General features: G+C 48.8%; 1 protein-coding gene across 5 annotated transcripts in view; it reads left to right on the top strand.

Moving 5' to 3' along the window:
• The first annotated feature begins 387 nt into the window (after nt 1-387).
• The window catches only part of LMAN2L (lectin, mannose binding 2 like), a 39,821-nt gene continuing 24,255 nt past the window's right edge, over nt 388-15,953 (top strand). For 2 of the 5 annotated variants that reach the window (XM_024744032.1, XM_024744030.1), the window contains exon 1: nt 15,758-15,945. In XM_024744032.1, coding sequence (XP_024599800.1) covers nt 15,759-15,945 — 187 coding nt within the window. In that variant the 5' untranslated portion in view covers nt 15,758. Of the gene's footprint in view, nt 493-15,735; nt 15,946-15,953 lie in introns of those variants that run through there. The other 3 variants (XM_024744034.1, XM_024744029.1, XM_024744031.1) reach the window with 3 other exon arrangements.

The raw sequence follows: 15,953 nt of genomic DNA, 5'->3' as shown, positions 1-15,953 counted from the left end.
CACCGGCGCCATGTTGCTCCGGCTCGGCCGCCGCAGCTCCCCGCGCCCCTCCGCGCAGCCCCTCTCACGCCGCCGATCCTGCCGCTCCGCCGCCGCCGAGCCAACTGCCCGGGCCGCCTGCCTGACGTCAGGTCAGCGCCCCGCCCGCCACGCCACGCCACGCCCCTCATTTGCATGGGAGGCCCCCGCCCCCTGGCGCGCGGCTCCAGCGCCCTCCCTTAAGGAGGTCCGGCATTTAAGGTGGGGCGGCGTGGGAGCGCGGGAGCCGCGGGCGAGCGCACGCCCCGCCCTTCTCCTTGCACGCCTTTCCGCTCTCTCGGCGGGTCCCTCTTTGCTCCTCCCCGACCTGCTCTCTCGACCACGTAGTTCCTCTTCCGCAGCCCAGACTGGGCTTGGTTGCTGGGCTCTTTTCCCTTCCCCAGAAATCTGCAGCTCGGGGCGGTGGCCCTTCTCTGCAAGAACCTCTCGGAAGCAGCACCGCGTTGTGCTCGGGTGAGAAAATTGATTTTCTGCTATGAAAAAAGAAAAGGAGAACCTGAGGGCATAGGCCTGAGGGAGGTCTTCAAGTCCACCGGCATTGTTTTGGAACTTCCGGGGGTTTTGCCCACCTTGTCCCAAGACCAGAAGTGGGTTCCCCAGGCCCAGGCCCGAGGTCTCCTTTCGGGGGCCAGTGGAGGGAAAATCTGGGGAACTGAAGCTGTAGGATGTACCCGCAGATAGAAGGGCCAGGGTCTGTCATTTCCATTTAGGACACAAATATTGAGCACCTACTACAGTCATTTGTTCCAGACTCAAACAGTACAGCAGTGAATGAGCCAAAGTTCCTGCCCCCTGGAGTTAGCAGTCTAGGATAGAAAACCGGCAATAAACAAACACATACATAATATTTTTTTAATCTTCCCAACAACCCTAAGAGGTAGTGTTATTATTTCCATATTACAGATGAAGAAATTGAGTCTAGGCACAAATCAGAGTCCACCCCAGACTGTTATCTTAAGAGCAGGACTGTGTGACTTTGCGTAAGGCAAGTTAGAATGTCTCTCAGCCCCGTTTTCTTCATCTGTAAAATGGGGATAAGAATGATAACACAGCAGCATCCCACTAAGCTTGTGGGAACAGCTGGCCTAGGCACTGAACAGGACAGAACAACTCTGAATGTTCTTTGACTATGCAGCTGTTGTTGCTGTTATTATCTGCCCTGCGGGGACCAAACCCCTAACCCCAAATTGTGGTGACTGACCCTGGGGCAGCTGCCTGTGGAAACAAGCTGAGACGCGCAGCACCAGGCCCAGCCCTGAAATGACTGCTTCCTGGGCGGCCCTACCTCGATGTCAGTCGGCAACTATGAATTGAGCACCAAGCGCTCGGTGTGGGGGGGAAAGACCAACCGCAGCTGCCATCCAGTTAGGGAGAAGGAGACAGACAGACAAACATCCTTATAATTACAGAGGTGTGCTGACAGGAGGATCGGGTACCAGGTTGACCACTGGGTCTTGGACCAAGTTTTTTCCCAGCCCTGGAGACAGAATCCATTTCACTGTCTCCCTGCAGAAACACTTGTGTTTATTTTTATTACGGTATACTGTTTGCCAATAAAAGCAACAATCAATACCAGCCGGAAGGAGACTATACAGAGAGGAACAATAATATAGTGTTTTAGGAGGAGGCCTGGTGGCAGAGACCTGATTCAACTAAGCCCTGTTAGCAGGGGTAGAGGATACTGTGTGCTAGGCCAGCCTGAAGCGACCCCTTGCAGATGCCTCACTTCATATTCCATAGTGAGTGTCCAGCCTGCCAGTTTTCCAGAAAACAGGAGACTCAGATGGGCACTGGCCAGCACAGAATAAAAGCAGAGGGAAAAAAAAAAAAAAAGCAGAGGGCTTCCCTGGCGGTGCAGTGGTTAAGAATCTGCCTGCCAATGCAAGGGACACTGGTTCGTGCCCTGGCCCAGGAAGACCCCACATGCCGTGGAGCAACTAAGCCCGTGCACCACAACTACTGAGCCTGAGCTCTACGGCCCGCAAGCCACAACTACTGAGCCCACATGCCACAACTACTGAAGCCTGCGCGCCTAGAGCCTGTGCTCTACAACAAGAGAAGCCACGGCAATGAGAAGCCCGTGCACTGCAACGAAGAGTAGCCCCCACTTGCCACAACTAGAGAAAGCCCACGTGCAGCAACGAAGACCCAACACAGCCAAAAGGAAAGAAAGAAAGAAAAGCAGAAAGCAGAACTTTTGACCAGCTGTTCCCTCCCATGTCCACTGACCAGCATGAGCCACCTACATCACCTCGGAGCAAGCCCAGCTGTCAGGGATGCTTCTGCCCTCATCTCTTTCCAGCCGGCTTTAGGACCAGTGCCCTCCCCTACAGTACTTAGAGAATTTCCCATTCTATTATCGACCCACTGGCTATTTTTATTTTGCCCTTTTCAGACTATCTGTACTCAGAAGCATTCTATGCATGCACTGAGCCCAATGACAGAAGCCAGCAAAGGGAAGGAAAAAATAAATTTTCAAGATACTTGGGTTAAAAATGCCAGCGCTGGTGAGGATTTGGTAGGAAAAATCAGTCTCTGATAAAGTTCATTTAATTACACCCATCCTGGGTAAAAAAAAAAAAGAATCCACCTGCCAATGCAGGGGACACAGGTTCGAGCCCTGGTCCGGGAAGATCCCACATGCCGCGGAGCAACTAAGCCCGTGTGCCACAACTACTGAGGCTGTGCTCTAGAGCCCGCGAACTACAACTACTGAGCCCACGTGCCACAACTAGTGAAGCCCGCGTGCCTAGAGCCCATGGTCCACAGCAAGAGAAGCCACCGCAATGAGAAATCTGCTCATCGCAACGAAGAGTAGCCCCTGCTCGCCGCAACTAGAGAAAGCCCGCGCGCAGCAACAAAGACCCAATGCAACCAAAAATAAATTAATTAATTTTAAAAAATTACACCCATCCATGATTATATTCACACCCATGATTAGGTGAATAGAGCAGATGCAATGAAGTAAAGAAAAGAAATTCCCCTTTCCATGCTACCCAGGCAGAGGTCCATACGGCCTTGTTCTGGGTGCCCATCGTAACTTAAAGGGAAGCTTTCACAATGTCCAGAATGCTTGATGCCCTGCAAATGAAGGAGGAGGCGTCATCTGTTACTAAATAGTTTATACAGTTAAGGAAAGAAGGGAGGGAGGGAGGGAGGAGGGGAAAGAAAGAAAAAGAAAGAAAAAATGAAAGGAAGGAAGAAAGAAGAAAGAAAGAAAGGGAGAAAGAAGGAAATTCTTCTTTGCCCTCCCAGGGCCTTCAGTCTGCAGGGGAGACAAGACTCCTTGGGTAATAGTTAAATGATACAACCCAGAAAGAGTCAGAGGAGGTATTTGAGATGCAGACTGGAGTCCACGTTCATTCTCTGCCTGGCATTTGTTCCTGGTTAGGGCATTAAACCTTTCCTCATCTGCAGAGTTGAGAAACTTCCCGCAGCGTGGTGGGGACATGTGGAGATGGAGGTGTATTAATGTGCAAAGCAGGAAGCCTGGACCATGTCTGGCTCCTGTGAACGAGGCTGTAAGAACAGCAGAAAGTGATGTGCATGTGACAAGCCTCTCTCCTTTAGGGGGCAGACCTGTTCCTCTGCCTGGGGTAGAAGTCTTTACTCACCTGAGTTGCCTCCATTTGAAAGTAAGGAGTTTGGAGAAGGTCCTTCCCCAAGGGGTCCTGATACCTGACCCCCAAGCACCCGAAAGCACTGCATTCACTCCACTGGGCCTGATGGGTTCTTTCCGGGACCTATGGCAGCACGTCTACACTTCCCGTGGTTGAGCCCCCTCCTTTCTGGTCCTGTGTAGGGAGACAGCCTAAAAGGTTTATTGCCCTTTCTGTACCTGGCATTGAGCTGACACCGAGTATCCAGTGATGAACAAGATCCCGAATTAGTAACCTGGGATCTCCTTTCCCACTTCCTAGGCTGGGATCCTCCCAGCCTGGATTCTTAGCCCTTTTCAATCTCTGGGTCTCCACAATGGGGAGCTGTGGGCAGAGAAGCTGCCCATCTGCTGGTGGAGCTCAGAGCCTGAGGTCTGCCATGGCCCCAGGCTGGGCAGAGCCCTTGAGGGATGCCGTGGGCCTGGGCTGTGAGAGCCTGACTGGCAGCAGTGGGACACCTTTTCAGAGTGAGACACGGATCATCCTCAATACCTGCCATGGTCTGTTTCACCACTGTCTATAAGTCTATAGTAACCCTGAGCATTTGCGGGATACATCCATGCCATTTAATTATCTCAGGAGGGGGCTTGCCTGGTAGCGCAGTGGTTAAGAATCCACCTGCCAATGCAGGGGACACGGGTTCGAGCCCTTGTCCGGGAAGATCCCACATGCTGCGGAGCAACTAAGACCGTGCGCCACAACTACTGAGCCCGCGCGCCTGGAGCCCATGCTCCGCAACAAAAGAAGCCACCACAATGAGAAGCCCGTGCATGCACTGCAATGAAGAGTAGACCCCCTCGCCGCAACTAGAGAAAGCCGTCACGCAGTAACAAAGACCCAACGCAGCCAAAAATAAATAAAAATTAAAAAAAAATTTTCTCAGGAGGGAAGGAGCAAGCATGAGGTTAGCTGGATGCTGCCTTTTTTTTTTTTCCTTTGGCTGCACTGCACGGCACGCGGGATCATCTTAGTTCCCTGAACCGATGCCCCCTGCATTGGACGCACAGAATCCTAACCACTGGACCACCAGGGACGTCCCTGGATGCTGCCTTGACTCACATCCCAACGCAGGTCATCCCAGCGCGTGGGGACACGAGGACCCGGTGTGTGAGACAGATACTTCATTGAGCCAGAGAAGGGGATGAAAACATCAGGTCAGTGGATCCAGGCCAATAAAAGGATGTGCCTCTGAGAAGCAGTCAGATGCCAAAGCGGCAAGGGGAAGGAAGCATTTGTATTCACTGGCTAGGCTTCAAGGCTCCCACGGCCATAGGACAGGTTGTTCTCCTTTGGGACAGACTCACGGGAGGCAGGATGCCCCACCATGCGGGTTCAGGCACAGCTTTGGAGGCACGATGGGGGTGCTGGCTTGGCCACAGATTGCCTGTGTGACCTGGGACTCCGGGACATTCTTGAGTGCGGAGTGAGAGGATGTCTGGCCCATGGTAAGAGCTCAATACCATGACAATGATGGGAACGATGCAGCCAGGATTTTTAGAGGACACGCAAATGTCCTTAGCTCTGCTGTGTCTCTCTATCCAACTTCAGCCAGTCTTCTTGTCCTTCCCCTTCCCTTTCCTGTGGAGGAAGAAATCAATAGAGGATGATGGGGAAAACCAGAGGCTGAGGGGGAGATCACCGAGGACTGAACAAGACCATGTGTGGCCCCCTTGGGCCTCCGTGCGGAGGGAAGAAAGGAGGCTGGGGTTAGGGGAGGTCGAGCTGGTGGGGGGCAGGGGGGCTGGGGGTTACAGACAAGCTCTCAGGCTGCTGGGAGGGAGAGAAGCCTCTCATTCGGGATCAGAGAGACCTGACACCCTGCGAGCCCAGGCCTAGGGAAGCCCCTGCTGTTCCAGGGCCCCTGTGGGGAGCCCTGGGCAGCACTGGGTGTGAGAGAGGCCTGCCGGACCTAGGACTCTGCCCGCTCTCCTTCCTCCTGCTTCCCTCCCTGTCGGGTGCACTGGAACACCCTCCGTCCCCAGGACTGGCTACCTCAGCAAGCTTTTCCTTCTGCCTCCCAAAAGGGAAAGACCATTTTCTATTTTTTTTAATTAATTTATTAATTTACTTATTTATTTGTTTATTTATTTATTTACTTTTGGCTGCGTTGGGTCTTCATTGCTGTACGTGGGCTTTCTCTAGTTGTGGCGAGCAGGGGCACTCTTTCTTGCGGTGCGCGGGCTTCTCATTGCGGTGGCTTCTCTTGCTGCAGAGCACGGACTCTAGGCACGTGGGCTTCAGTAGTTGTGGCACGCAGGCTCAGTAGGTGTGGCTCACGGGCTCTAGAGCGCAGGCTGGCTCAGTAGTTGTGGCGCACGGGCTTAGCTGCTCCACGGCATGTGGGATCTTGCCTGACCAGGGCTTGAACCCATGTCCCCTGCATTGGCAGGTTGATTCTTAACCACTGCGCCACCAGGGAAGTCTGACCCTTTTCTATTTTAACAGATTAACTGCTCATCGCTAGAAAAAAACTAAGAAGAGCAAGCTAACGAACGCTGAGTATTTATAGAGGCTTATGAACAAAGTTTTCGGAGTCATTGTCCTTAGTTTCTGACCCTTTTTCTTAGTTGGCAGAAATGTCACGGGCTCTGACCCTTACCATCTGGTGAATTGGGGCAAAGTGCTTGGCCTCTTAAGGCCTCGGTTTCTCCACTTTAAAGATGAAGATCAAGAGACCCTTCTCTTTGTATTGAAAGGACCAAATAAATGAGCCCTGATTTGAAAGCACTGCTCTGTAAACACTGGTTTCTTTCCCTTCCCCCAGGCCAGGACTTTCACATTACTATACCTTTCATTCATTTATCCATTCGTGTATTTTTATATTTTTGCTGGGCTTATAAAATAGGTGTTATACATGTTCATTGCAATAAATTCAAATAACACAGGGTGTATAAAGTAGAACACGAAAGCTCCCCTACCCCCATTCCACTGCCCAGGGGTTGTTTTTCTGGAAAGTATCCAGCCACTCTCTGCCCTCTTCATTTGCTTCTCTTCCCTTATCTGGACTGGAGGCCATTTCCCACTGGGCTGAGAACACTTCAGGGCAAAAACTGTGTCATAGTCATCTCTGTATCCGGAATACTCGGCATTCCATAAGCGTTTGTGGAATGAATTGGATTTCCCTTTAAAAAGAGGGCAGGGGCTTCCCTGGTGGCGCAGTGGTTGGGAGTCCGCCAGCCGATGCAGGGGACACGGGTTTGTGCCCCGGTCCGGGAAGATCCCACATGCCGTGGAGCGGCTGGGCCCGTGAGCCATGGCCGCTGAGCCTGCGCGTCCAGACCCTGTGCTCCGCAACAGGAGAGGCCACAACAGTGAGAGGCCCGCGTACCAAAAAAAAAAAAAAAAAAAAAAGAGGGCAAAAACAATACTATTGGGGACCAGGGATGGGAAATGAGGAGGAAGCATTTAGCCAGTAACTTTATATATAAAATTATAACTTAGAAAGCTGTTTCAGAAGACAGTATTTACCCCTTGATATCATTTCTGCTCTGTTCTATTTCTTAGGGAAAAAAATCTGATCTTGACCCAACTAAATTGATTTCTTGACAGGGTCACAACTTGAAAAATACTGGTCTCATGCGTTGCTCATGGGCATCCACTGGAATACCCTTTGGGGGAAGCCTATGAGGATGATGGGGGTTAGAATGCTCTCCTTGTAAATGTCCTCCATGCCAACAGTGTGTTCCATAATCCACATGTGGCAATAAATCAGCCCAGCCAGATCAGTGAGCCAAGTTCCTGATTCCCAAACCTTATTGGCTCCTAGCCCGACCCAGGAAGGGAGACCGCCTTACAGATCTTCATTCCCAAGTGCCCAAACAACTGCCAAGTCACCAAATACCTATAGAGCCTTCAGCAACCAGCTCATCTTGCTAGCCTCAGGGCCTTTATCTTTAACCTGAGGGAACTGGATCAGATAATTAGGATCTATCCTAATTTAAATTCTTTGATCTACGATTCTTCCTGGACAACCAAGGGAGGAAGGTAAAGGCAGATCAGAGGTAGTGGGCATCTGTTGTTCTGGTCTGTTCAGTTTCCTTCCCCTCCTTCTGCAAACGGCACCTCCCTTTCCTCTGGGAACCTGTCCCACCTCCATTTTCATGGGTTCTAGTGGGGATGGGCAACTGACCAGGCCCGGACAAAAGTACCCCAGGCCACAGCAATTGACCTTGGGTGGGTAGGACACCAAGAAGGGCCAATCAGGAGCCTGGGTTTTTATATAAGGGGAGGGTCCCTAAATGGAGGTAATAGAAGCCTCAAGCTGTCTGTTACTAGGTCCCCTCCCCCTGCTGAGGGCAGTACTTCTGTTCAGCTTCACCACAGCCTTGAAAAAAGGGGTACCATTAGTCATCTCCTTTCACAGATGAGAAAAGGGAGATTTGGAAAGCTGAAGAAACCTGCTCAGGGACTTCCCTGGCAGTCCAGTGGTTAGGACTCCGCACTTCCACTGCAGGGCGCACGGGTTTGATCCCTGGTCAGGGAACTAAGATTCCCGCATGCTGCACAGCACAGCACCCCCTAAAAAATAAAGACAGAAACCTGCTCAGGATCACACAAAAATGGATTTCAATACTGTTCCAACCTGTCTGGACTCCAAACCTTCTTAGCCCTCCTGCATGTGCTATACCCACCTGAGGACTAGGGTTCCATGGGGACTTAAGATGACATGGTTTTATTTCTTTTCTAATCAAGGCTTTTAACCAATCTCTGTCCAAATTCCCCCTTCCAGCCCTCCTTGAGGTCTCTGGTGGGTCCACCATCTTTAGTGTGACTTGTAGTATCAGGAGCCCGGTCAGGTCCATCAACAACTGACATCTCATTTCTGACTTACATCACCTGTGCCCCCTCGTTGTCATCCTTCTCCAGGCGCGGGGTCCAGGGTCTGCTCCAAGGACTTGGAGTGGGGAAGGGCCTTGGTCAGGCTTTCACTCCTCCAATCACTGCAGCCCGTTTGGGGTGAGTGTGTATCTGGTGTCAGGTGGAGGGGGTTACTTCATTCTTCCTTTTCAGGGTCAAACTTCTCCAGCATTGGGGCCTGGTAGGGCAAGGGGACAAGGGGAAGGGCAATTTCTCTTTACTTAACCTCCCACAGATTAGACCCCCCCCCCTCCCCTTTATGGCTGTTGCTGCTTGACTGAGTGTGGCTTATGTCCAGTTATTGGCTTCTTATAGGGGGAGGTTTAGCTCAGCTTCTGTTGGGACTCCTTGCCCCCAGCTTCTTGCTGTTGGGGTAACCTTTGCCTGGCAGACAGCCCCTCTTGAGTCCACCAAATGGATGCTGTAGAGACCACTCCACTGATGACCCCTCTCTCTGCCTCAGGTCTTCAGTTCTCTCCTCCCTTTGCTCTAGGAGTCACAGGGCAGAACAGCAAGTCTGGTGCTTATGGTGGTATAAGATGCCAGTCCCTCTTCTTGCAGGAGCCCCCAAGTTTTCTTAGAGCACCCCCTTCACCTGACTTTGAGAAGTATGTTAGTTACTTATTGCTGCATAGCAAATTATCCCCAGAAGTTAGTTGCTTAAAATAGTAAACATTTATTATGTCATAGATTTTTGGGGTCAGGAATTAGGAAGCACTTTATTTTATTTTTTTAATAAATGTATTTATTTTATTTATTTATTTTTGGCTGCGTTGGGTCTTCGTTTCTGCACATGGGGTTTCTCTAGTTGCAGCAAACGGGGGCTACTCTTCGTTGCGATGGGCTGGCTTCTCATTTCTGTGGCTTCTATTTTTGCGGGGCACAGGCTCTAAGCGCGTGGACTACAGTAGCTGCAGCACGCGGGCTTAGTAGTTGTGGCTCGCAGGCTCGAGAGCACAGGCTCAGTAGTTGTGACGCACAGTCTTAGTTGCTTCATGGCATGTGGGATCTTCCCAGACCAGGGATCAAACCCATGTCCCTTGCATTGGCAGGCAGATTCTCACCCACTGTGCCACCAGGGAAGTCCCTAGGAAGCAGTTTAGCTGGGTGGTTCTGGCTCAGAGTCTCATGAGATGAAATCAAGACATTAGCTGGGGCCTCAGTCATCCAAAGGCTTGACTGGGGATGGAAGATCCACTTCCAGACTCGCTCACGTGGCTGTTGGCAGGAGGCTTCAGTTCTTTTCCATGTGCCCTTGTCCACAGCGCTGCTCACAACATGGCAGCTGGCTTTCCCCAGAGTAAGTAATTCAAGAGAGAGCAAGACGATGTAGAAACCATGATGTCTTTTATGATCTAGCCTTAGAAGTGACATACCACCAGTTCTTTCCAATTCTATTGGCTATATGTACCAAAACTGACACACTATGGGAGGGGGTTATCCAAGGCATGAATAGCAGGTGTCACGGACTACTGGGGGCCATTTAGAGGCTGGCTGTCACAGGAGGTGAGGGAAAATCCTCTACTGAATACTGATCAACCAACAAACGTCCCCCAACGCTGACCCCCAACAGCTTCTCTTAAAAATTGGGCATACGGTCTTACTGGGTTAATGGTTAGGGTTGGAGAGCCTGTTCTCTGCTTAGAAGTTCAATAGACACATAAAGCCATCATCACCAAAATTAAAATATTGATTTCTCCTCCAAAACATATATCTCCCATAATTTCCCTTTTATCAGTATATGGCAATTCCATCTTTCCAGTTGCTGTGGCCAAAAATCCAGAGGCATCCTGCTCATCTTTTTCTCTTATGTCTCTGTCTGATCCATCAGCAAATCCTGTTGGCTCTACCTTGAAAATACATCTAGAATCTAGGTACCTCTCCCCACTTCAGCTGCCACCACCCAGACTCCAGGCACCTTCTTTTAGCACTGATATAGCCTCCTACCTGGCCTCCTTATTCCTACTCTTTCCCTCCCACATTCTGTTCTCAAGGCAACAGCCAGAGTGATTTTTTTTTTTTCTTTTTTTTTCTGGCTGCACCACATGGCTTGTGGAATCTCCGTTCCCCTGACCAGGGATTGAACCCCTGCCACAGCAGTGAAAGCCTGGAATCCTGACCACTAGGCCACCAGGGAATTCCCCAGAGTGATCTTTTAAAAACATAAATTATAAACCTCTTCTGATCCAAACCTTCCAGAAGCTCAGTTTCTTTTAAAGTAAGAGCTAAACTCCCGACATTGGCCTATACACTAAAGAGTTTTGTCTTAATCCTGTCAGGGAGGAACAAAGATTCTTATTGGGGAAGTGATGTAATGGAAACTAAAATTTGGTCAGTGTGTTGAGGAAATGGGGTGGGAGTGAGTCCAGCAAAGAAGCTGCCATTGTAATTCAGATGTGAAGGGACAGGTAGCAATTAATAAAAATTACCTCCCATTTATTCAGTGCTATGTGCCAAACACTGTGCTTTCCACACCTTTCCTCATTTAAATATTTATAGCAATTTTGTGAGGTAGGTGTTATTATTATTCTCCTTTTACAGGTAGAAAAACCAGGTCCCAAAGAGGTTACATAACTTGCCCAGGGTCATACAACTAGGCAAGGTCAACAGAGCCATGTATTGAAACCCAAACCTGTGTACTACCAATGCTTTCCAAGCTGTCATTTTCATTGACAAATGTTGAAACCAAGGGACATCATAAGAGTTTTCATGACAGAAAATAGAAATCTTTATTATAAAACAGCCGTGCATCAGTCTAGTTGTTTAAAGAAATTCCAAGTGGAGTATGATTTAAAGAAATAAAGCCATGTCTTTATAATTGGGCTTCTTACACATTAGTCTTCAGTTTTTGTCTTTTAGTGTGTAGCCTAACCTTGACTTCTTGGCTCTCTCCCAGAGCCAACAACCCTCCATCTGACTTTGGAAATAGCCGTCATCAGGCTGGCTTAAGACTTCGGGCCAGGTTAATTTCCGAAGCCACAGGATGGCTTCCCTTGACTCCGTGGCATCCACTCATCCTGAAGAGCCTGCCATTCCTGGCAGAGATGGGCTCTGAGTTCTCTGCACAGAATGAGAATTTCCCTCCTCATCCACCCCCTCCCATGGCTTCTGTCATAGCTGTAGCTCAGCTGTATCCATGCACTTCCCTACACATCCAACTCCTGGAGAGCTCAGGGCTCCTCCATCTGTTCATCTACCACAGGAAGAAGGAGAGTGAGGACAATTATACCCAACAAAGACTTTACTTAGCTGTTTGGCCTTCAAAGCTATAGCTTGTTGTATTTCTAATTAGAAACCCCGTGATAAGATTTGCACATTACACACTTCCACTCCGCACCCCAGATCCCTGAACAATACCCTCAAATAAGCCAGTGGTTTCTACTTCATTGATAAACCTACTTCTAACGCAGGTACTTTCTTTCAAAGGGACCAAACCCACTTTCCCAGAACACAGTCCAGAACACAAGTGAGCAAGCCATGGCAAAGCTGTACAAACAACACTAATCCGTACACATAGAACTCTAGAGTCAGCCAGGTGCGTGTGCATCCTTTATCCATTCTTTAGTTTAATGCTGTCAACAATCAAGTGCGGTAGGTTTCATCACACCGAATTTACAGGTAGAGAATTTGAGGTTCAGAGAGATTATGTAATTTGCCCAAGGTCATACAGTAGAGCTGGGTTTCAAAAGGGCAGATGTTTTCATCCCAACTCCAACATGCCAGAGTTCTCCTCCCCCCAGCCCCGTTCTGTAACTCTTGGTGCCACTTATATCCCAACTCTGTGACAAGCAGGCATCTGGATGCCTGGAGGCAGTCCCTAATTCGTAAGAGTTCTCCCACTTCATCGAGCTATCACAGATCTAAGATCTGGTCCTTAGGATATTGTTTTTTTATTAATTCACTGATGGATTAACAGATTGGAGAAGGTAAGTCACACTAACTAAGCAAGTAACTAAGTGATAAACCCAAATGTGGATTTCTTAACTAATACTGTGGCTTGTTGGGAGGTCAGAATTTGTAAGTTGCCATGGAAAATAGTTGGCCAATTAGTGTTGGAGCTACTGTCCCCTTCTATGCTCCAGGGTCTGCTGGGAGAACTGGAAATGGAGGGGGGTGGGGCCAGGTCAGCTGCAACTTTAGGGCTGAAGATGGGCTCAACCCCAAAGCTCAGCCTGGATCTCTGAGGAGGGAGGAATGGTCTACCTGGTTTGGGGAGGGCTGACATTAGGCCCTGCTTTGTGTCCTAGGTTTGGATGAGGGTAGATTTAAATGGAATATCAAGGTTTAGAACTGAAGGTTGGTACTAACACAATATTGTAAATCAACTATACTTCAATTAAAAAAAAAAGAGGGGGGGAATTGCAGGGTGGAAGGGAGGGAAAGGATGGGGCCAAGATTCTACCTTGGAACCTCCTTCATGGAGTGGGCAGCATCAGGCTTTAAGGTGCTCCTGTTTGACTTTGAAGACAGGAAAGTAGGAATCAACCAGAACTCTAGAATTCACAGCTCACTTTGCACATGAATGGCCCCCACCTTGGAGCTATGCAGCCCTAGATTGTGATTCTGTGGAGAAAAAGAGGGATATCAGGCAGCTGAAAGGGTGGTCGGTCAAGACCTGACCCAGCTTTCAGAAGGTGCCTCTATGTGTGTGTAGGGCAGTGCCGGAGGGGGGGCAGGGCTCCTTTTTCTCTTTCTTCCACCTCCCCTCAACACCTTGACATGTTGAACTTTATCTGAACCTTGTACTTCTGGAAAGCAGCTACAGTCAAGAAATGCCTCCCCTGCTTTGTGTCCCGCCTCATCCCATTTTGAGTTCTGAAAATAGCCAACTTCAAAGGACTATCCTGTTCTAGAATATTCCAAGATAAGACCCCCTTCCACCCTTCCTCACTGACTCAGATAAGACCCTCTCCAGCCTTGCTCATGATGACTCCCTTGTTTACCCGCCTCTGTAAAACCCCAGTTCCCTCCTTTTCTTTGATGCATTCCTCATTAGTGAACATTGTCCCTTTTGCAACAGTCTGATTTATTGTCCTGTGCATTTTGTCTTTTACACCCTTCTCTTTTATTCCCTTTTTATTCATTGTAATGAGTTTCCTAATGAGACATCTCCTGACATAATCTACCAAATATCAAGCTCACAGCCTGCACACTGTGAATGTACTTAATGCCTCTGAACTGTGTACTTAAAATGGTAAACTTTGTTATGTATATTTTACCACAGTAAAAAAATTCCAGCTGATAGAGAAATACAATGAAAATAATCTTATTCAAAACAATGAGAATCCCTACTATGTGCTGGGTGATGGGTTAGGGAGTGGGGAAGTGGGTGGGGCCTGGGATAGGAAATGAGTAAGATCTGCTCCCTGTGGTCCAGGAGCTCTCAGACTTGCTGGGGAAACAAACATATAATCTGCTAATTGAGCACCATAATTCAGAATGACATACATTGTAATAGACATGTGTACAGCCTGATTTGACTCAGGCTGAGCAGGGCCTTGAATGTTACACTAAGGAGTTTGGATTTTATCCTGTGGTAATTGGGAGGCATGCACGGTTTTAAAGCCAAGGTATGACACGGATAGTTATATTCAATTCCTAATGTCTTATCACCAGTCATCTGCTCTGTGTGGAGTGTGTAAAAGATCAATAGCTGTGACAGCTTTAATTTTAAAAAGTTGATCCCCCATAAACAGGCTCATAGTCATATATCTCCTACTAAATATATTTATGCTCAGGAAAGAAGGATTTAACTTTGGTCAAGTCTATTGGGAAGACAGAGACACAGAGCTGGCAAGTACCGTGTAAGAAATGTGCTTGGAAACACTGAGAGCTCAGAGTGGGGCACTGCCCGCTGGCTGAGGGAGTCAGGGAAGGCCTCCAGGAGAAAGTGGGCTGGGGCAAAAGAGAGGGAACAGGGGAAACTGGAGCATATAGACAAGGAATGGGGTATGTGGGCCAGATGGCAGATGGCTGAGGGGCCTGAATCTCTTCCCCACAGGTGATGGTGAACCATACCGGGCTCTGTTAATAATGATGGTGATGCTGCTGATACTGCAGTGCTTACTACATGGCAGACAGTACTCTAAGAAGTAAGAGCTTTACCCGTATGGACTTATTTAACCCTGACACTCAGGAAAGTGCATGGGTAGATGGTTTAGATCACTTGGATGGCCATGTGGATAATGGTGGACAGAACAACAGTTGGGACACTTGCTGTGGTTCAGGGGAAAGACAAAGGGAGGGATGGAAAGGATGTGATGGCTTTGAGAAATAGTTAGGGATAAAACCATCAAGACATGATTATTTACTGTTTCGGTGGTGGAATTGCTGAGAAAGAGAATGGAAGCTGGGATGAATCTCACTTTTTTGGCTTCAGGGCTCGGATGTATTATTGCACCAACAGGTAAAGGATTGATTACTCTGTTCCATTTCTCAGAGGACTCGCTGAAGTCGCCCAGTGCCTCCTACTCCCTCACGAGTAATTTAGAAGTTAGTTTAATTTCCAAACATTTGGAGATTTCTCAGAAATCTTTCTGTTATTGATTTCTAGTCTAATACTGTAATGATAGGAGAACATCCTTTATGTGCTTTCAATTCTTTTAAATGTGTGCAGGTTTGGGTTTTTTGGTTCAGATTATCTTGGGAAATGTTTCTTTTGCACCCGAAGAAAATGTGTCTTCTGCTGTTGTTGGCTGGAATTTCTATAAATGTCATCAGGTCAAGTTGTTTGATAATGCTCTTCAAGTCTTTTATAAATTTGATAATTTTCCTGATAATTTTCCAACTGCTGGAGTTGTGAAGTTGTCTATTTCTCCCTTCAGTTCTAGAGATCAGTTGATAGATTCGCACGGTCAGGAGGGTACTATGGCAGAGAGGCTAAAACGTTTGCGTGGAACTGGAAGAAACATTTTATCTCTTTAAATTTACTCTAGAATGTATAGACGAAATGGAAATCACTACGTATCCCAGCAGGCCTAGTGGCACTCAGGACAAATGCAAATAAGGAAATCCAGGCATTCGGCCACGCCCCTTTCCTGAGTTGGCAAGGCAAACTTGTACTCAAGCCAGCCAATCGGTGAGATGCTCACCTGTGGGGGCGGGGACTCAACGAGAGCCAATAGGACGTGAAGGAGGTGGTTCCATGGGCCAATGGCTTGGACGACGGGGCGGGCTTTCGATGAAGGGAAGGCAGTGGGAAAGATGGCGGCGGCCCTGCAACCCTCTGGGTGGTGGCAGCTGTGGCGGCGGCGTTTGTCGGCTCGGGATGGGTCCAGGATGTTGCTCCTTCTTCTTTTGTTGGGGTCTGGGCAGGGGCCACGGCAAGTCAGGGCGGGTCAAACGTTCGAGTACTTGAAACGGGAGCACTCGCTGTCGAAGCCCTACCAGGGTGAGGCG

Source organism: Neophocaena asiaeorientalis, unplaced genomic scaffold (assembly GCF_003031525.2).
Source record: "Neophocaena asiaeorientalis asiaeorientalis breed wild unplaced genomic scaffold, Neophocaena_asiaeorientalis_V1.1 scaffold114, whole genome shotgun sequence".
In the NCBI taxonomy this organism is placed as follows: Eukaryota; Metazoa; Chordata; class Mammalia; order Artiodactyla; family Phocoenidae; genus Neophocaena; species Neophocaena asiaeorientalis.
This window is presented reverse-complemented; position numbering and strand designations above follow the sequence as displayed.